Source organism: Chelonus insularis, unplaced genomic scaffold, assembly GCF_013357705.1.
Source record: "Chelonus insularis isolate UGA/USDA-ARS -01 unplaced genomic scaffold, ASM1335770v1 contig_347_pilon, whole genome shotgun sequence".
Classification (NCBI taxonomy): Eukaryota; Metazoa; Arthropoda; class Insecta; order Hymenoptera; family Braconidae; genus Chelonus; species Chelonus insularis.
In genome coordinates, this window is record NW_023276511.1 from 246521 (window position 1) to 267665 (window position 21145).

General features: G+C 29.6%; 6 protein-coding genes, 1 long non-coding RNA gene and 1 other non-coding gene across 16 annotated transcripts; 3 read left to right on the forward strand and 5 right to left on the reverse strand.

Moving 5' to 3' along the window:
* Nucleotides 1-525: 525 nt before the first annotated feature.
* LOC118066502 (uncharacterized) lies at nucleotides 526-1288 on the reverse strand. Its single transcript, XR_004690257.1, has 2 exons — nucleotides 1163-1288; nucleotides 526-1097 (listed from the first exon to the last, which is right to left on the reverse strand). It is a non-coding gene; the product is annotated as an uncharacterized lncRNA (long non-coding RNA).
* LOC118066500 (uncharacterized) lies at nucleotides 700-1924 on the forward strand. The gene is made up of 4 exons (XM_035082576.1): nucleotides 700-861; nucleotides 932-1061; nucleotides 1247-1540; nucleotides 1619-1924. Exons 1-4 carry the CDS (start codon nucleotides 734-736, stop codon nucleotides 1772-1774), a joined length of 708 nt encoding a protein of 235 aa, XP_034938467.1. The 5' UTR covers nucleotides 700-733; the 3' UTR covers nucleotides 1775-1924.
* Nucleotides 1798-4934, reverse strand: LOC118066496 (putative inorganic phosphate cotransporter). Its single transcript, XM_035082570.1, has 6 exons — nucleotides 4373-4934; nucleotides 3537-3971; nucleotides 3232-3470; nucleotides 3026-3175; nucleotides 2224-2601; nucleotides 1798-2118 (listed from the first exon to the last, which is right to left on the reverse strand). Exons 1-6 carry the CDS (start codon nucleotides 4443-4445, stop codon nucleotides 1882-1884), a joined length of 1512 nt encoding a protein of 503 aa, XP_034938461.1. The 5' UTR covers nucleotides 4446-4934; the 3' UTR covers nucleotides 1798-1881.
* Nucleotides 4935-4952: 18 nt separating this feature from the next.
* LOC118066497 (putative inorganic phosphate cotransporter) lies at nucleotides 4953-8119 on the reverse strand. Of its 2 annotated transcripts, XM_035082571.1 has the most exons (7): nucleotides 7967-8119; nucleotides 7768-7885; nucleotides 7323-7438; nucleotides 6274-6834; nucleotides 5733-5885; nucleotides 5294-5668; nucleotides 4953-5220 (listed from the first exon to the last, which is right to left on the reverse strand). In XM_035082571.1, exons 2-7 carry the CDS (start codon nucleotides 7823-7825, stop codon nucleotides 5032-5034), a joined length of 1452 nt encoding a protein of 483 aa, XP_034938462.1. In that variant the 5' UTR covers nucleotides 7826-7885; nucleotides 7967-8119; the 3' UTR covers nucleotides 4953-5031. The 2 variants fall into 2 exon arrangements, with proteins under 2 accessions (XP_034938462.1, XP_034938463.1); XM_035082572.1 differs by lacking the exon at nucleotides 7768-7885 and having other exon boundaries at nucleotides 7967-8064.
* A 277-nt stretch (nucleotides 8120-8396) lies between these two features.
* On the forward strand, nucleotides 8397-8468 carry TRNAW-CCA (transfer RNA tryptophan (anticodon CCA)). The gene has a single exon. It is a non-coding gene; the product is annotated as a tRNA-Trp (tRNA).
* On the forward strand, nucleotides 8402-11208 carry thoc5 (THO complex 5). Of its 3 annotated transcripts, XM_035082612.1 has the most exons (7): nucleotides 8402-8471; nucleotides 8575-8625; nucleotides 8693-8830; nucleotides 8978-9115; nucleotides 9193-9407; nucleotides 9484-10718; nucleotides 10805-11208. In XM_035082612.1, exons 3-7 carry the CDS (start codon nucleotides 8723-8725, stop codon nucleotides 11119-11121), a joined length of 2013 nt encoding a protein of 670 aa, XP_034938503.1. In that variant the 5' UTR covers nucleotides 8402-8471; nucleotides 8575-8625; nucleotides 8693-8722; the 3' UTR covers nucleotides 11122-11208. The 3 variants fall into 3 exon arrangements, with proteins under 3 accessions (XP_034938503.1, XP_034938502.1, XP_034938504.1); XM_035082611.1 differs by having other exon boundaries at nucleotides 8424-8625; XM_035082613.1 differs by lacking the exon at nucleotides 8575-8625 and having other exon boundaries at nucleotides 8434-8471.
* A 48-nt stretch (nucleotides 11209-11256) lies between these two features.
* LOC118066527 (dynein regulatory complex subunit 2) lies at nucleotides 11257-12805 on the reverse strand. Its single transcript, XM_035082620.1, has 2 exons — nucleotides 12053-12805; nucleotides 11257-11979 (listed from the first exon to the last, which is right to left on the reverse strand). The coding sequence occupies exons 1-2, from the start codon at nucleotides 12665-12667 to the stop codon at nucleotides 11257-11259; spliced, it is 1338 nt and encodes a 445-aa protein (XP_034938511.1). The 5' UTR covers nucleotides 12668-12805.
* Nucleotides 12806-13179: 374 nt separating this feature from the next.
* LOC118066519 (poly [ADP-ribose] polymerase-like) lies at nucleotides 13180-16889 on the reverse strand. 6 transcript variants are annotated; one of them, XR_004690261.1, is made up of 4 exons: nucleotides 16669-16884; nucleotides 16433-16577; nucleotides 14674-15900; nucleotides 13181-14591 (listed from the first exon to the last, which is right to left on the reverse strand). XR_004690261.1 is itself a non-coding variant. In XM_035082610.1 (4 exons), exons 2-4 carry the CDS (start codon nucleotides 16557-16559, stop codon nucleotides 15410-15412), a joined length of 453 nt encoding a protein of 150 aa, XP_034938501.1. In that variant the 5' UTR covers nucleotides 16560-16577; nucleotides 16669-16888; the 3' UTR covers nucleotides 13181-15409. The 6 variants fall into 6 exon arrangements, 5 of the variants coding, with proteins under 5 accessions (XP_034938500.1, XP_034938499.1, XP_034938501.1 ...); XM_035082610.1 differs by having other exon boundaries at nucleotides 13181-15576; nucleotides 15742-15900; nucleotides 16669-16888; XM_035082609.1 differs by having other exon boundaries at nucleotides 13180-15900; nucleotides 16437-16577; nucleotides 16657-16889.
* Nucleotides 16890-21145: the final 4256 nt, after the last annotated feature.

Sequence of the window (21145 nt, forward strand, 5' to 3'; positions counted from 1 at the left end):
AGTAAAATAATGATGAGTTTTGGAGTTAATAATTTGAATGTCTTTTAGATTTATGAATATAAATCTATCTATAAACTGAACCATGACTTTAATGTTATGGAACTGCATTAATAGTATTCATATAATTAATGGTAATGATAAACATAATAAGTTACTGACAACAAGAACAATTATAAACACAATATAAATTAAAGTATAGAATAATAATAATAAGTGTACATCATACAAAATATAAGTAAAATATAAGTATATGTTATAGAAGAAAATAAATTTACAACACCAAACAGCTATTAATCGAATATTTTGCAGATATATATTTTTGGCTCATTGTTGATCAATGGCTCGATGCTTTAGCAATTATTAGTATTATTATAATCAATAATAACTATAATATTCATTTTCACTTATACCAATCAATGAAACAATAATTATATAATTAAAAATTATTAAGTGCAAGTCTCGCTTTAAAGAGGCTGTATCGTTGTCTTGATAAAATTAGGATAAAGAAAACTACGTTTGATTAAGTGTGTATTACTATAAATTTATTTATTATTTATTTAAAAATTTATTAAAAAAAGCAAATTTCTGTTATATCATCAATTGAATTAGTCCTTAGTTTGTTGTGCCACTTCTGGTCAGTGCACGTACTAGATGCTCCATGTGGTGTATAGATATTTACGTTGTTACAGTCTTGTTTGTAATCGAAATAATTTTAAATAAACTCTAGCACAAAATGACACACAATAAATATTATTTGATTCAATTAATTTTCATTTTAGTTTGTATTTCAATTACGTTAACACATGATAAAGTATTTAATTCTCAACTTGATTTCCGTGTTGACGGCGATGGATTTCATAGGTTAATTTTTTTGATTCAAAAACAATTGATTCAACAAAATGGATAATAAATATTTACTTTCATTTGTTAGGACGATTATTTATCATGTAACATCTGAAGAAATAGTTAACAATGATTGCTATATTGCATTGTCGTTAAATCTTCCGTCAGCGGTATTCGTCAATGTTGATGAGTTTTCAGACGTGGACAAATTTGGCAATGTAAGTATATGAATTTATTCTGACGAATTAAATATCCTACAATGACAAAATCTAACACGTGACTGTTGAGTAATTAAAATTTTTTTATTATCAATACATACTGTTTTTAATGTTGCTATTATTTTTTATTGTTATCATTATTTATGATAAACTTAAATAAATTTGGAGTTAATAATCTGTTGCAGACAAAAGTATGTTGTGTTGGAGAAACTGATGTTGAATTGTTTGCTGAAGCAGCAAAACCACAACAAATAACTATTTGCGCTAATAAATCTACATCGAATGAATTTAAATTAACACTTCATCAAAGATATCAAAGAGCACGTTATAATGAAGAATATATCAATGTAACCCTCTCAAAACCAAAATTGCTTTTTGGATGTAAACAACGTATTAGGGAATACTCAGTATCCATAATTGATCTCTGTCAGCCCTGTGTAGAATTAGCGTTAAAATGGCGGGAAATTCCATATACCACGGTTAACAGATTAAGTGATTTAACTATCAAAAGATTAGATAAAGGATAACAACTAATGTTGTTGATGTTATTGTTACAGAAGACTGGAAACTATACTTGGATAATTCCTGTCGGGAATTTGTCTCATCAAGTTTACGTAACATATGTTACATTATTCATAACATTCATGGGAATGATTTTTATCATAAAAGCACTTTTGCAATCTAATTCACACGAATATATAAAAGATGAATAAATTTTTATACACATTAGTGACTTTATTCTTATAAATAAAAGTTATTTACAGTATAAATACTTATAAAAAATAGAAACATTTGCATTGTGGCGATAAAGAAATGTAAGTTATTTGAGATCTTGTTGAGTATTTTGAGAATATGAAATACTATGACTAAGAGTATTTTTTTCATTTTTTTTTTCTGGCTTTTTAATTTCGAAATTTCCATTCATTAATTGTGTTTTCTTTAAATCATCATTCCACGGCTGTACTGTCGCTTTGCCAAAGAATACAAATGCTAAATTACCAATTATATAAATTGCTGCTGAAAGTAAATAAACTTTCCTCCATTGAGTAATATTAGTCTGAAAATAATAATTTTTTTATTGATGAATTGTTTGGTTATAAGAAACCTGAAATAGTATTAAGTAATACTCGACTTATATATAAATCATATATTTTTTATTTACCGGATCTGAAACTATGATGCCATAAATAAGTGGAGCTAGAATACCGCATATGTTAGCAGTAGCATTCGTAATACCCATCAATGTGCCTGCAAAGTTCGGGCTAAGATCCATGTGATTCATCTGATGGCCACTAAAGACAGCAACATTAAATCCTACAGATACGATGAGTACAGCAACGGCAATGTTACGATGTTCGCTTGTAATAAAACTGAGACCAATGAGTGCAGCAGCTGGTATAAATTCTCCTATTGTATTAGCTATTTTTCTCATAGCTTGCAATGACACATAGCCTTTTTTCACTAATTTGTCCGATGCGAAGCTAATTGGAAAACCTATTAACCATGCTGCCAAATACGGCAACGCCGAGAATACACCGTTCTGTAAAAGATTTATCAATTCAAATATCATGTATAGATATAAGGATATGTATACACATCACGCATGCTTTTTCCGGTTGATCTTGACCCTTATCAACCAGCTGAGAAGGAATGACCTAGTAGACAATTTCAAGGTTTTTTCATTATTCTTCGTCATTATGCAAATATTATGTCGCCTCAATAATTTTTCGCATACACTATTGACTACAATGTTGATGAACTATCATCTGTAACCTTGTTACACTCATACTGATGACTGGATAGCAAAAGAACCTTGCACGTATATTCGATAAAATTGATTAGGTGATTTCTAATCAAGTACTGTTTATTGCAATGACCTCGATCAATTTAAAACAATAATTTAATTGTATCCACAAAATATGAGATGGATATCACTTCCAAAAAGTATCAACAAGAAATTTTACCTCTTCAATTTTGTAGCCAAGTGCATTATCCATATATGTTGGTGTTTTTGTCAGGAGCATCCAGAATCCCCAGGCTTGAGAACATTGGGCAATCAATAGAGCCCAGACTGGTACTGAGGTCAAGATGGGAATCCAAGGTGTTTTTAATGGCTGTAAAAAAGTTATAATGAAGGAAAATAGGAATAAAAAATCAAGAGAATATTTACTTCGACAGTTTCTGTAACTCCAAGACTAGTTTCAATGTATTCTTTTTCATCGTAAGGTATATTGGGATGATCTGCTGGTGATTCTTTGCCTATAAAGTAGTATACCACCGCCCAAAATATAGTGATGCTCCCCCAGATGTAGAAACTGCCTGGCCATCCTAATGACGAACCTGAGATCATGCCGCAGCTTAATAGAGCAATCACGTTTCCAAACCAACCTCCAGAATACGTGCAGCTTCCTTTTATATATTAATTTGACCATCAGTTATTGAAGGTTTTCATTATTACGTGTCTTAAAAACTTACCAGCTCTTCCTCGTTCTTCCACTGGTACCCATTTAGACAGAATGGAATGTATACATGGTGGTACCACACCTTGACACGCGCCCGTGGCCACTCGGAGGACAATAACTAATTGCCAACCACCGTACGTTGCTGCTACGGGAATAAACATTGTTAGAAGGCCACAAAGTCCCACAGCAAAGCAGAAAAACTTTTGAGCTCCAAGTCGTTGAGCCAATTCACCACTGGGTATATGTGTTATAACGTAACCCCAGAAAAAAGAACTGAGGATCCAATTTTGAATATTACTGTTCCAATCAAAACGTTTGAATTCTGGATTATCTAAATTATCTTTCACCATAGCCACCAGTGAAATTGATAAGGCAACTCTAACAGCATAACAGCAGAAAAATCCAAAGGTTAACATAAGGACCTGGACATGTCGACATCCTATTGATGCTGTAGCAAAAATAAAATATTATCAAGAAGGAATTTCAAATATTTGCACTTGAGAATAAAAATAGATTAAATCATTCAAGTTTCCAGACATCAACAAGATTGTAATTACTAATGAGATATTTTTTGTAATAGAATAGAATTTAGTATCAATGTAGGAGTTTGAATGAAATTTCCTGCAATTTTGCCACAATTACATGAAATAATTATACGACAGTTTATGTAATTGTCTATCAAATTATAATCAATGAGAAAAAATTTTATCATTTAGATCAAAATTGTAAGATATTTCTTTGCTGATAAATTGATTCGAATTAGTAAATAGATTGTAAACAAATGTTTTTTTAATTATTGGAAGTTTAGCAAATTTAATAAAGTATTGGTGGCAGATAAGAATTAACTACCTTTAGGTCGATTTAATGGATCCTTCATATTCTCCGCCCTTGAAATTCTTCTTTTGTGGATTCCTGGAGTCATATTGAGTACTGTTTTTCCAATGGTGAACCAACGATAATTTTAACTTCTTCAACCACAACCTCTCACGTGCAGATTTTGCCTGCTCTATCGTCTTCCAATCGTCGTTACGATCTAGGCAATGACTCCAAAAGATTAAACGCGTCAATGATGTTTATGGCACTCTATATGTACGAAAAGTTCCCCTCCAGTCGTTTCGCCGATTACGTGGTTGATTTCCAAGGTATTTTGCCAATGCTTGTCTTTCTAATCACGAGCAAGTTGATGTTCATAGTTGGTGGAGAAGACACAAACATTTTTGGCCTGATTTTATATTTTTATTGCTATTAACTTTTTGTGAGATATCTTCCATTAATCTATACATATCAGTTGATTGCAATTGATAAAAAGTTTGATTTACAATCAATTAATGACATACAAGAGTTGATCATTGTTTAACTAACTTTATTTAAATGAACTAGATTTTATTTGAGTAATTAGAGAGGTATTTTTAGTAATAATAACTTGGTATTTGACTTTAAAAAATAATATTTAATAATGCTCATGATGATAATCATTTGTTAAAAGAAATAATGAATCGTTTATAATATTAAAATGTTGCTGTAACATCAGCGGATACTGTTGAAATTTTTCCAGACAATTCAATTGATCCAGTATTAAGGAATGGATCATCCCATTTTTGAACTTCTCCGGATCCAAGAATAATAAATACTAAATTTCCCAAAAAATATATTGCAGTCGACATATAAAATACTATTCGCCATTGAAATTCATCTGACTGGAATATAAAAATAATCATTAATATGTATGCAAAATGCGAATAGATAAAAAACAATTAAAAATCAAATTACTTCTTCCGTAACAATATGTCCAACAATTAACGGAGCAAGAATTGATATAATTGAAGCTAAACAATTAGTAATTGACATAAGAAGTCCAGCAAAATTTGGGCTTAAATCGATATGATTTAGTTGAAATCCGCATAGAGAGCCAACGTTCAAACCTACGGCAATTATTAACATAACAACTGCAAGAGTTTTCATGTTCCTTGGAACAAAAGCCAATCCGAACAATGCTAATCCTGGGCCCCAATGACCGATGGAATTGGAAATTTTTCGAGTTAAACCTCTTGATACGCCTTTCTTTTGTATCCAATCTGATAACCAACTCACTGGAAATGTCAATAACAGCATCGTCAGATATGGTAGCGCCGATATTAAACCATTCTAAAATGATTTATCAAGTTTTTATAAACTGTTTGTTGTTTCTTAATAATAATTAAATTTTTACCTCTTCGTAATCAAAGTCAAGAACACGTGCCATATAAGTAGGCATTTCTGTTAATAACATCCAAAAACCCCAGTTTTGACCACAATGAGCCACTGCTAAAGCCCAGAACGGCGTTGATGAAAGAATACGTCCCCATGGTGTTTTTAAATTTTTCTATAATCATTTTTTTTAATTGTTACAATTTTACATCAAATAATTAAGCTTTAAACTGTTGATTATATGAAAGAAATCATTCTTGAGAATGAGCAAGATTGGTAAAATAAACAAAAAGTTTATCATGAAAATAGAGATAAAAATTAATTAATAATAATTTTCTCAATTAATTATAAATAATGATATTAATAATTATTTTTCTACCATGAAAAAAATTTAAATTATTATCGTCAATCAAATATATTGATATTTCAAGAAATGAATGAATAAATTAATCTTAATTAATAAAAATTTTATCATAAATGAGTCATTACATTCCAGTGAAAATTTTCCACCAATAAATTTATTTATTCATCATCTCTAATAAATGTCAGCTTTGTATGCTTACTTTTATTGTTGATTTATTTCCAGAGCTACTCTCAATATACTTCTTCTCGGGTTCGCTTATGATGCAGCAATTAAGTACCCATGAATGAGTAGGATTGGTTGGTGAATCTGATCCATAGAGAATAAAAATAATAGACCAACAAATAGCAGCAACTCCGAAAAAATAAAAAACACTTCTCCATCCCATGTATTGTACCAATAGTCCAGATATCGGATAACTTACAACAGTTCCAAATTGAGCACCTGAGTAAGTTAAACTACCTAATCTCCCCCTTTCTCGTGGTGGAACCCACTTTGATAAAAGAGTATGCACACAAGGAAGAAGACAAGCTTGACTCAGGCCCATGATGACTCTAAAAGCACAAATAACTCGCCAACCACCATGATCGTTACCAAATGGTACTAGAATACATGATAATCCATTGATCAATACTCCCCAGCCTAAAATTAACTTTGCACTCCATTCTTTGGCAAAATATCCAGATGGTATTTGCATCAATGTATAGCCCCAAAAGAAAGAACTCAACACGATACCACCATTTGCGGAATTTAATCCATTTTCCTATAAATACATTATATTGTGTTGATTCTAATTGATTAAATACTCTTCTGATCATTTTAATTACGCTATCTTACTTATTTTTATCATAATACTAAGGTCAGTAAATACTTGATTAATTAAATCGTTTTAAAATCTTATAAAGTAAAAAAATTTATTACTTTCGATTTAATTTTTTTGAAAAAGATTTTTTCATAATTTACATATAGTCTTTAGGGAAAAAAGTAATAAACAACTGTTGAATGCCGGAAGCCACTTGAATAATTAAACAATAGTTAAACAAATACTTTAAATTAGTTGATTTAAACTTTCAGATAGATTTTTTATAACTTTTAAACGTTATTTAATGATAATTTATAAACTTGAGATCGTTATAAAATAAGATTTAAATTGATCTTCATCGAATTATTGTAAATAATACAATTCTTTAGCCGTATTTCAGGCATCTTTATTAGTTATATATTTTAATTTCTACAAAATAGTAGACTTACTTTTTCTTCGCCTTTCATTGCAATGATGGCAACAGACATGCAAAGACGATTTCCATAAGCAATCGTCACACCAAAAAATAGCAACAAACATTGTAAATGTCTGATTCCAAGACCACCTTATCGAGAAAAAAAAAAAATAACAAATTGATAAAAAATTTCATTCAATATAGTATATAATTTTTATTTTTTATCAAATGCACTTAGAATAACAAAGCTCAAATGATTACACAAATCTAAATTGATATCGCACAATAGTTGATTATTTTTCTTTGATTTCTCTATGACTCGGTCATTCTATAGAAATTCAATTCACTGGACAACTTATTTTTAACAATAATTTCTCAAAAAATTACCAACTCAAAATTGAATTTACTTATTTGCATTTTCAATTATCATTTAGTAAAATTTAAATTAAAAATAATTAATTGATACGTAATTATTATACCTGGTGATTTTACCGTCTTATCGGTGATGATCATGTTATCTTTACCGTTTACCGTCATTGTGTAAGTGCAATTTATTAACTTGCATTGAATTTAACTTTAAACTATCGGTTTTTATGACTGAAATCGATATAATAATATCAATGTAGTGATTGCAATTTAATCGCTAGCATTTTTATTGTAAAATTTATATAAATTTACCTTCACTGAATTTAATTTAAATAGTTAAAGTTATTTCACTCTTTTTACGCTGTTTTAAAATTGCCTCTGTACTTGACTGATTTGACGAAGTAATGAATTTACTTATTTTCCCCACCTCTTCATTAAAATTCTGCGATTATTTTACGATTACAATAGTGATGATACAATTACACAACATAAATCAACTTAAGAGATATTTGAATATCCCGCGTCGAAACTGATCATGTTCTTTTATTAAACTATGGAATTTTAATATGATTTCATGGAGCATAAATTTATTTACTACATACATATGAATAATTTTTTTATCCATATTAAGTGTTAAATATTCCGTATAGTTTTTTTTTCTTCGTTATTAATAATAATAACATATTACAAGGTTACTTGTGTCAATAATACAATTAATTATTGTTCTGTTTAATTTAAAGATGACTCCGTGGCGCAACGGTAGCGCGTCTGACTCCAGATCAGAAGGTTGCGTGTTCAAATCACGTCGGGGTCAAAGGTAGAATTTTTTTTAGGTTATCGGTATTTTTTTCCTTGTAATAAAATATTTTATGTTTTATTCATTAATATTATTATCAAGTTTTGAAAATTATTTATTGTAGCTATTTAGATTTGATTAACATCGGACATGTGTCATACATTATAATAGCTTTGTAAGTTTATGTGTGTATACATAATTCTTCTTTCTTTCTAACGTTTCTTAAAATTGTAAATTTTTAGAATAACTTGTACCTTTTAATTCAATACAACATGACTAAAGAAAGTGATACCGAAAATGCAAAAAAAAGAAGAAAATCTATTAATAGTAATAGCAGCAATGCAAGTACAATAACTAATAAGGAAAATGATATGTATAAGGTTAGGAATTTTCATAATTGTTATTTAAAATATATCGTTTTTAACAATTATGTTTATGAATTAAAATTCATTGTTCAATTTTTATTGATATTATAATTATGATTATTATATTAACGGTTTTTCTCGAATTATTTTTACTTTTCGTAGATGACCATAACCTTCGAAGAGGAAGAAGCACTAAAACGTTCACCAGAAAAAGACTCTGAAATATTTCTCTCAACATGTGACAGTATTAGGGAAGCTATGAGTGAAATAGCCAAGTTAAAAACAAGCAATGATCCAAAGGTTGAAAAACAATATAATTTATTTTTATAGTAACTTACATTGTTTATCAATAAAGCAATTATTTTTTTAACTTTTAGGCAAAGGATGAGATTCATGAGCTTCAAATAAAAACAGCATTAGCATTTGTTGAATTAAAAAAACTTAATAGAATGGAAAAGTTTAGAACTAAGTTTGCTAGAGATTCTCTAACGATAGCTAAAAGTGGAGTCGATAGCAGACATCTCCAGCTGCAAAACTTGCTTTATGAAGTCATGCATTTAAAAAAAGAAGTAATTAAGTGCTTACAATTCAAGTAAATATTTTAATTAAAAGTAAACTTCAGAATTTTTCTGAAAAATTTTTCTAAAACTTATATTGCAATTTTTTAGATCAAAAGATGAATTGATTGAACTTGTACCCATTGAAGAATTTTATAAAGAAGCACCTGAAAGTATTTCTCAACCAAACATAACAAAAAATGATGCACACAAATTACGTCTTGCTCGTTTAGAATGGGAATTAACTCAAAGGAAGCAACTTGCATCTCTTTGTGACGAATTGACAGAAAACAAAAAAAGTGTCGCTCAAAATATTGAGTCTAAACAACAACGTCTTGATAATCTTGGACCTCAATTACGAATAATATTAGAAGCAAGTAAACCTCTTCAGAATAGTCTAGGACTTCCTATTGATAAAGTTCACAAAGAATATCAAAAAGCATCGTTGTTACCATCATCTTTGTATGTGCTCTATGCTAAAGCCATAGCATATCGTGATGCATATGATAACTCATTAATTGTGACAGTGGAAGGTGATGAAGACGATGCTAAAAGGCTCAACAATAATGAAGGAATTCAAGATTCAGATTCAGACCAAGAAATTCAGTCTGAAAATGTTCCAGATGAAATTCCAGTTCATAAAAAACGTCATCATCGATTATCTAAAGAGGCAAGGGAAGAAGAGAAAAAGTTGAGAATCTTACAAAAACATCCTTTAAGTGTAATGATCATTATTAACATTAATAGCGATACAAAAATGACATTAAGTTTTTACTACTTGACATGCTTAAAAATTATCACAGTAGAATCTCGCTTAGATATAGGTGAACTTAACAATGCATCAACAGAAGACATGCTTAACTCTGAATCTATTCTTCGAGAATTATATCCAAAGGATACTGGTACAGAAAGTCCAAATCCCGCTAACAGTTATCAATTAATGCGCTTTAACGCCATACCTTTTTCATCTCTTGGTCTTGGTACTCCATACAAATGGACTCAAAGAATGGCAGGATTAAATTTTATATCTGATATAAATATTGAAAATAATGTTACACACCATCAGCTCTCTAAAAATAGTGTTGATAGTATCTTGAAGGAAATAAAACGTCGAGTTAAAGCACGATTAGATCTCTGTAATGAAATTCGTCAATTAGAGTCTGGTAATTTACCGGTATCTAGTAATGGAACTGATTTAAGTCCTACAAAAATATCAACAAACCTACATAAATTTTCAATCATATCTTGGAGAAGTTATTCCAACTATCCTGACACTCAGAAAATCTCTAAACATTTTGTTCTGCCTACAGACATTTTTTATGAGGCTGTGCTCCGTCGTGGAACTAGTAAGTATAAAGAAAATAAACTCATATGTGTAATATTTTTATTCACTTAATTTTATGGATTAATGTAGAAAAAAAATCTGTTACAGATGACCTAATTGCACATATTGCTATAAAACCAGATTATCCAAAAGTACCCGCGGTGATTACTGTCAATATCAGTTCTTCAATAACATCATCGCTAGATATTGTACGTGATATTGAACGAGAAGTCAATGTGATGTGGGATAGACCTCCAATTCTATCAAATCAACTCCATCGACTTAGAACATGTTTTGATATTTACTTAGAAACTGAAAATATGGCGCCTCGAGAAAAAATCTTCTTTCATCCAGTCAAAGGACGAATAAGGGAAAGACCTTATAAATATTTAGCTCTTGGAGGTGGTATTTTTACTCAGCGTTAAAAGTAGACTGTTATTACTATAATTTTCGTAAAATCTGATAATATTGTCTAATAAGTAGAATAAAGATTCATTTCAAGTATTACTTTATTTTTTTGTTTTTTATTATTATCTTTATTTATTTGAGAGTAATTTGTTTTAATATAATAATTTAGCAGTCGATGATCGTGTACCAGAATTGAAATAAGAACGAACAAATTGTTTTAATTTTTGATTTTCCGCTATTAATTGATTATATTGCTTTATTATTAAAAAATTTTTAACTTTTATATAGCTGAATTGCTTCCAAAATTTTTCAAGTTGCTCATAAGGACTTATTATTAAGTCTACATCTCCTTCATCCTGTAAAAATGTATCCACTTGTTCGAGAATATACCTATCATTATATACTATAAGAGGTTCAAAATTTGAACAAATATTTATCATCACTTTGAGCGCGTGACTTTTTTGATCAACTTTTTCTAATTTTTCAATAACTTTATTACTAATAACAGTTAATCTTTTTAGTTGAATTTTATTCATTGCCTGATCTATATTTATTTTTTGTCTAAGCTTGAAAATGTGGGCCCTTAACATTTCTATTTCCTTTTTCAATTTAATTATAATTTTATTTCTTTCATCGGTTAAAGCGTTCTCTCGATTTCTGAGTGATTCAATAGTAATATTGAGAACTGACAATAATTGAGGGAAATTGGTTGTTTCACGTTTATGATCTTCATCTAATGTCTTCAAGTTTTCATACTGTTTCCATTTGTCTAGTGTTACATATTGATATCCTGAAATTATTTTATTAAATTTTCTCCAATGTTCAATCATTTTGGTACCAATTTGTTGTTTCATTTCTAAAACAGCTTCAATTTTCTGGAAAAAACCTAATGAGTATTTTTTCATCACTAAATTATTCTGTTAATATTTTGCTTTGAATCATACTTACAGTATATTCAATATTATATGTATTGATTGCATTTCGTGTTCTTGTTATCATCAATTTATCATCAATAAGTTTTTGTTGTGCATACAAAATTATTTCTATATGTTCACAGCCATCATGTAGCTTTTCTTGAGCTTGGTTCATTTCACGGATTTCTCCAAATTTTATCAACATAACCGATTTTATGTAGTGTTCATGTAAGGATTCTAAACTTCTTTTGTGATTTTTAATTAACTTATCAATCATTTCTATATGAACTTCTTGTAACCTTCGATGATTGATATCAGATTTTTCTAAATCTTCATACAGTGTTTTAATAATAGCATTTTTAGTTCGTAAAATATAGTCAAAATTTTTCCAAAGATACCCTACTTCATCATATAATTCTTTACACTTAATCTGTCTCAAATGAAATCTCCATTGTTCATTAATTTTAGAAGTATTAAGTCGAAAAAATCCTTCTTCCCGTCTTAATTTATTTTTTGCAAATGCAGCAATAAGCTGTTGTTTACGTCTTTTAGCTTCTAATTCAACTTCAGCTCGATGTTGAAGATATCTCAATCTCTCTTCATCACTCATTTTTGCTAATTTATTTCCTTTTTTTTTTTTTGCCGGCATGTTTGTTTATGTGTGGCTAGTTAATTAAAAATAAATGCTTTAAAGAGTTTATTGAAAAACTTACTAAGACTCCATAGGTTTCAAACTAATGTTTTTAAGTGTTTGATCAATAAATTCTCAGATTATAAAGTTCATTAAATTACCGTGATATTTTTACATACACAACATCAATTTATTTATTTCTTTGAATAAAAAATATTTGTTTAACATTACATACAAATTCTTTGCAATTTTCATATATAAATAGAATGTAATATCATGGAAAATCGAAATTAGGTAATAATATTTTTTGGATACTATAAAAATAGAAAAACTATAATATATTTTCAACAAATATAAATTTTGTCTTATAGTAACTTTTTCTAAAATTATAACTAATATTTAACAATGTAATACTATGTTTAAAAATATGTCAACTATTTTAGAAAATTTTCTGATACTGAACTAACGATAATTTAAAATTATTAAACTAAAATTTCTTTATATAATATAAATAATATACAACATAATATTGTTATTTCAAACATTTACACTGATGAGAGGAAAAATGAACTTAAAATTTAATGCCAACATAGGAATTTAAATGAAGTTTCTGACTAATTTTTTTCCATCACATGCAACAATTTCGTGATAGTTTAGGTAATTATTGATCAAATTGTAACCAATGAAAAAAAAAACTTATCAGCTATATCAAAATTAAAGATTTCTAAGCAGATAAATTAAGTAGAGTAAATATTTGTACAGTAAATAAATGTTTTTAATTATTGAAACTTTGGCAAATTTAACTAAGTATTTATTGTTTATAATAATTATAAAACTGTTATATTTTTCGTTATTGAAATACTTGTATTCTTACAATTTAAGCCATAGCTTTTGAAAATTAGACAATATTTACTTTACTCTATTTCTGCGAAAAGTTTTCCCTTATTTGGCCATTTAGAAGGTTAATTCCAAAAGTATGAATAAGTTTATAATTAAGATCTAAAATTAAATTTTACTTGAACTAAATATCGAGTTCTAACTTGAGCAGGATTGTATACAATATACTCATTATACAATAATTGTAAATCAGTTGCATCCAAGTCGTAAACTGGAGTTCCATAAGGAACTTCAGTTCCATTAACGAACCTATACAATTCATTTGGATGTGAAAAAGTTTTTCCCCTACCGAAGGTAGAATCTTTATTTTGAGGTAATCTAAAGTTCGGGGATGCTCTATGCTTTTCATACATATTACCTAAAGCAACTTCGCAAAGTAATAGGAGACCAGTAGGGTTTTTATTGTCAGCAAAACAATAATTAGCTGATTAAGATATCATATCTGCGAAATAAATCCCCTTTCCAGACATGTAACCACTAGTTGGAGCTTCTGGAGGCGCAATCCTTAAGCCTTGAGATAAGATTCCAGCAAAATTCGTTGTACGTGATCCATGCCATAAAGCTTTTTGTTATGGAGCCTTTCGAAAAGTTGATACCTATTAGCTTCGCCATGGCGTTCGATTTTAAAAAAATTTTCAATCTGCAATGTATAATCCGAATGAGTATGAGCGTGTGTATTTTTTGCATATTTTTCAATCATTTTGTATTCTTCACTATCGCTGTCAAGAATATCAATTTCAGTATTAAGTTTTTCGTAGTGAGCATCTAGAGGATGTTGATCCTTATTAGATTGATGATTAATAAGATTATAGGAAATTTCTATGTCGATTAATGCATTTAGCATGTCACATTTTTGTTTAATCATAGTCGTATTATCGATAATTGGTGGCACAGTAATACCAAATTAATGTGTAAAATCTATTGGATGCATCAACAAATGCTGTTTTAGTAGAAGTACTACACAAAACTAAATCCTGAAGTTCTTGCAATACTTTGTAAGCTTTCTCTATTTGATTTTGGGATAATTTTCCCAAAGGCATTCTGTCTATATCAATTGTGAAATCTATCATTAAATTGTTCATAACATTTATATTGAAAATTAAATTCATGAGATTTTGTATCTTTACCTATAATTTACTTTTTATTTGTGAATTGAGATTCGTTAATTGAGTGAAATCTACACCATCTTGGATTTATTAGGTGCATTTTATACGGATGTTTGCTAAATTGAAATCGTTTACTCCATATTTTCCAGTTTTTTCAAAAAATACAGTTTCAAACATCGTTATGCACATATCAAGCGGCATTATATCCACTTTTGAACTTCCTATTTGGGTACCGGTTCTGCCCCAACTACGAAAAAAAGAGTATTTTTCTTGGTTACAATATTGCAAAATTAGTAGCTTGTAAAAGGAATTATAACCGGCTTTAATATCTGTGAATCCAAGAGTAGCAACATATTTTGTGCCGTTACACTGATAAACATTGGCAACTCCTTGAAAATCCGTTTTTGGATCTATTATAGAATTCTTATAGTATACTGAGTCTGTCAGCTTATCACGATCAATAATTTCATGACAATCAGATTGCTTAAACTCCATCATGTCAAAAATTTAAGAAATTCATATTTTTCTTTTAAATTAAGAGGAATTTTAAATTTACTTTTTGGAGGGCTTTTACTAATGTCATCACATTGGGTACATACATATCCGAAACCAGAAATGAATTTTCTTCTTCCAGAACATTGTTGACATTCACTTACTGATCCAAAAGCTAGTCGGTCGGCAACTACATCTCTTAAATCATCAAGAGATCTAGCCCACCTTTGATTATTGTATTATCCTCCTTAGCAAGCATATCCTCCTAAGTAACTTTCTGATTTTCCAACTTATTTCTCATATTGAAGAATTTTTCATTCTGAATCATCATTTTAATATCCATATCATTCATTCCTGCTGTTTTTACGGTATTCAGATGTGCGCGTTTGGCTGCAGGAGGTAGATTTTCATTATTGACTGGTGGAAGTTTTTCTAAAACAATAGCTTGGTTTCTTTTATCCAGATTATGAAATCCAGGAAGACAACTTCCTGATGAAAAAAATTTGAAATCATCTCGAAGATCAGCCCAACATCGAAGATGATGCCAATCTACAAAAAGTCCTGTATCTTCTTCTTTTTTGCAGACTTGAATCTCACCTTCTTCGATTAAATCTTTACAGTAACATTCTGTATCACTAGATCGAGCGTATTCGATTCTATAGTTGTCAAAATCGTCTAATGTTGGTCGTTTGAGAGTTATTGGGGAAACAACCATCACCTTTGAGGTGCCTTTCGTTGGTTCAGAGCGCCTTCTTCCTGAAATAGAAAATTTAAATTGATAATTATTACAATAAAATAGAAATATTAAAGCTAATACATTTTTATTAAATAATTAAAATTGAATTAAATTCATTTCTTCACTTTCTAAAAAACATTATGTTTTAATAATTTTTTTTGCTACCAAAAAGATATAAAATTTCATATAAGGAAAAAGTTTTAAAAATTTAGTTTAACGATGTTATAAAAATCTAAAAATTCGATGAAAAAACCATATCAGGGGTATGCCAAATGTATCGTGAATGCGTTAGTTATTTAAATATTTTTATTGTTAATAACTTATCTACTATGTTTTCAACATACGTATAGGCAACGTTTTTTTTTCTATTTTTCTACCTAGCTTTTTCATACGATATTCAAGATTTTTGAACTCCATGTTGGCCTTAAAATATTACAACTAATAATTTTAATATTGTTATTAATGTAAAATTACAAGTAAAATATTTATTCTATTATGACATTTCTTTACAATTATTACAATAATTAATATTGGATTTTCATTTATACTTACCTACTTTTTGTTTCAGAAGTTCCTGGTCGTTCCATTGAATGTTATCAAAATTACCAATTAATGCAACAGATGCAGGCTTCAGAGGAATCGAAAAAATACCATCGACATGATACCAATGTTCACTCATATTATCGAAATAAGAACTCTAAGAATAGAATAAAATTGTTTTATTATGCATGTTAAAAAATTAAAATAAAATTTTTGGCACATATAATTCAACAAACTTTTCAACATACTCGTACTCGTTTGCTAATTCGCAAAGAATCTTTTTCAATAGTTCCATTACAAAAACGACATGAGGCTCTGCCACTTTTGGCATACTCTGCGCAGTGTCTAGAGTGACCATACACGGAAAACACGGGAACACGGAAATGACTACACGGGGAAATATGACCGTTTTTTAACTGCCCCTACACGGAAACACGGGTGTCCATGTATTTTCTTCAACTGCGTACCCGTGTATCCGTGGTAAATAAAATTTTCGATATGAATATCTTTTCCAACCGTGTACCCGTGTATCCGTGAACCCGTGGCTAATAGATTTCCGTTAAAAACATCTTTTTCAACCGTGTATCCGTGGACTTGTAAAAATTAAAAAAATATTTCTTATTATTATCAACCGATATGAAACAAAACACTTTGCATAACGAAAAGAAAATGACCATATTATGTTAAACGGTTTATTTTAGGTTTACAATGAAATAAAATCATGAACATATATTGTTATAAATCCAAATATATTTTCCCGCTAATATTAGATAAATTTAAGAATCATCAAGTTTGACGACCGTTAAAGCTTGATCGTTTGACGATCTTCGAAGCTTGTTACAGCGAAGTCCGGGTGGTGACAATCATTAGTTAAGGTATCGAAGTCACACGCAGGATCAACTAATTTTTTTTTAACTTTTTTAGATACTGATGAAAGATTTAGTTTTGTCGATGGCTGTTGTTTATTCACGAGACTCACTTACTCACGAGTTGTTTATTCACGAGACTCTGACTTCTACATTTTTAATCCAGGAAGTTTTTTTCCTACTCCAAAAAATTCTAAATCACATTAAAGTTTCACAAAACATTCTAAATGATAGCAATAATCGAGCCCTCCAAATCTAACAGCTTTCTCGCTCTCATAATTTTTTTTGACACTGAAACATGTCCTATTATGATTAGAGCCTTACCAAAGAAGCTTCTAAGGGATCCGGTTTCTCTTACTTCTTGAGACCGTACAGATATTTAAAAATGTTTCGTGGAAAAAATCTTTCATTTAATTGATCGTAAATCATGTGATTATCAAGTACAGACTACCTATTTAAGAGTCTAATTTTTACACACTCATAAATCATTGCAGTGGTTTACACGTTTTCTTCCCATTTTATTTCTAAGTGCAATTGTCCTTTTCTTAATTTTGGAAATCTAATTGATCTATGGAAGCCTCGAATGAATTCTATTAGCTATTAATATTATCATCTTGCAATTCGTCAGAAGTGTCTGGCCAGGGATCCCAGGGCTCCGACCCACCTGGGGTCTGACTAGATGGGTTTATCCTACAGACACCCGACTCCCTCAGGTTTGAGGGTGAGCCGGGGCTGCAGCCGTTCAGTAATTCAGGTTGTCTTCTAATTAGATTGTTGCAATAATCTACCTCGTAATATATCATTTAGGTATCAAGTAATTAATTAAAAATATTTGTAACATCATTAATTGTATTTAAAAAAATATTAAATCATCATTAACGTACTGATTATTCATTTGATAAAATTATCGTAGATTTTTGCAACGATTTAGTCAATGAAATGGTAAATGAAATTGTAGAGATGGCAACGTTGATTTAGATTTAAAAAAGTGTAAAAATCATGACTTATCAGTGTGGAAAGCGAGCACGTACAGGTACAAGAATATCCAATAGTTATTTAGGTAATGTCATTCACTTTTTATATATCATTTTATGTATCTTCATTATTATAAACTGAATAATAAATATGGATGAAGTTATCTTACTTTATTTTACGTAGATCAACAATATGAAAGCGAAGCAGAGGAATCAATAACATCTAGAAATAGCTGTAATAATAAAAACGAACAGCAAATTCTGCAGTCAAGTTCTAATGACAAAAATAATCATGAAGATCAAGAGTTTGCAAGATTTCAGAGTAGCTGTAGCGACAATAACAATCCATGCACATCTCAATCAAGCTCTGACGAAGAATCTGAAGATAATGAAAGTGAATCCACAATATTACAAAGTAGCTGTAATGACAATAATGATGCTCATGTACCTCGATCAAGTTCTGAACATGTTGCTGCGAATAATAATAATCCAGCAAATCATAATGACTCAGATGATAGTTATTTGAGTACTTGGATTATGTTTCCACAATCAAACGCATTTGTTTGGGAAGTATTTAACATAGTATTAGCACTTGCTTTAAGATTTAATTGGAGTGATGAAGCAATTACAGCAACTCTGGATGTGCTGAAGAAACTAGGGGGTCCTGATTTTGAGAATCTCGACATTTCGAAGTATTTAATTAGTCAATTATTTAGTGCACCAGACGGCATCATTAGCTATGTATTTCATTGTAAATTTTGTAATATCGCACTTTATGAACCAATTTCAAAAAAACTCTAAGGACTAAAAAAAAAGTAGCTTGTAATGAATGCAAAAGCAATTCATACTAAGTACTTCTTTTAATAATTGGTTTTTGACTATTGATTTGGAGTACCAAATCAAGTCTTTATTGTCGAATATTGATTTACAATCAAAAATTTATGATAATATTGATCGTATTAAAAGAAAACGAGAAGATAAAAATATGGATATCATTGATATCTATGATGGCGACCGATACCATTGTAAATTTATGAAATCAAAAGAAGCATCTAATAAAATAGTATTAACATTAAATGTTAATACTGATGGCGCTCCACAATTTCACAGTGGAAAATATAGTTTTTGGCCGTTGGAGTGCATAATTAATGAACTACCGGCAAATCTGCGATTTAAAATTATACTTCTTGAAACTTTGTGGTATACCACAGTTGAACCAACTCCTGATTTCATGAAATTATATCTACAATATTTCGTTGATTAGATGAAGAAACTGATGAAGAGTGGAGTAGAAATTGTGAATGCTAATGAAGAGAAAGAAATTATCTATATCATGGTATTAAGTATGCCAGTTGATTCTGTCGCTAGGTCATTCATGCAAAATAGAATCCAATTTAATGGATATGACGGATGTAGTTGGCGCTATGCACACGGCAGCATGAGATATTTAGTAACCTCAGAAACTATTGAAGACCGTACTCATAAAAGTTATTTAAAAAATGTGAGGGAAATAGAATTACGTGTAAGACAGCAAAAATCTAATAATAAATCAAACAAAATTATTGTTCATGGTGTAAAAAGTTCATCAATATTGAGTGATTTACGAGGGTTCGACTGTGTTTGGGGATTTCCATGCGAATACATGCATAGAATTTTATTAGGTGTTGGACGGCAACTCTGGGATAGATGGACGAGTACAGGTTTTCTTAATTCTGCAGACTGTAATACTATCAATAATCGTTTAGTTAAGATTCATCCAGTAAAGGAAATTCATCGTGTACCTCGATTGTTATCAGATAAAAGTAAATGGAAAGCCACAGAATGGAGGTCTTGGCTTTTACATTATAGTATTCCGTGCTTATCAGGTATATTAGATGATGAAGCTCTACAGTCTTTTTGTTTGTTAGCCAAATCAGTTCATAAATTACTTTCTATGCGTATTACTGACGATGATCTCGTTCAGTGTAAAATAGATTTATTAAGATTTGTGGAAGATTGCCAAATACTGTATGGTGATGAATTCATGACTTTTAATGTTCATTCATTACTTCATATAGTAAGTAGCACACGAAAAAATGGACCATTGTGGGGAAACTCAGCTTATCCATTCGAAAGCAATATCTTTAAATTAAAAACTTTCATTACAAGTCCTAAGGGTGTACTAGATCAAGTAGCAAATTGTATATTGAGGAAAAATAATTATGAAGATATTTTAAATTCTAATGACAATGGAGAATCATGGACATGGATTTTATGTAAGGAAATAGTTTGTCGCAAAAAATTTATCAAAAATATTTATTGTACAGCAGATAAAGTAACAGTAATAAAAAATAAATCACATTATACGTTGAAACCCGAAGATAGAATGATATATCAGAAATGTATATATAATGGGATTGTTTATCAAAGTATTTATTATACAATAAAAAAAAAACTGATAATACGTATGTTTTATCAGAAGATGGTTCCACTGGTTGGATATTACATTTTGAAATTATAAATGATCATACTTTTGTCAAGCTACAGATGTTTTACATTTTAATATTAGCAATAAATTCGGTAATAACTCACATGATTCAAATCGGAAAAATACGAGAAGAATCAAAAACTGAGCCGATTACTAGTATTCTGAGCAAACTAGTCGGAGTAAATATTGAAAAAAAAAATTCAGAAGAAGACATTACATATATTTGTATACAACCAAATACTATTGAAATACAATAGATTGTCTTTTATTTTTTAATGGAAAAATCAAATAGAAATTACCGATTTAAAAAAAAATGAGTACAAGGATAATGTAACTAGGATGTATATTGTCATCAGTTAAGAAATATTATTAATGAATACGAAAAGTATAAAGCTAGACAAAATTAATTATACAATTC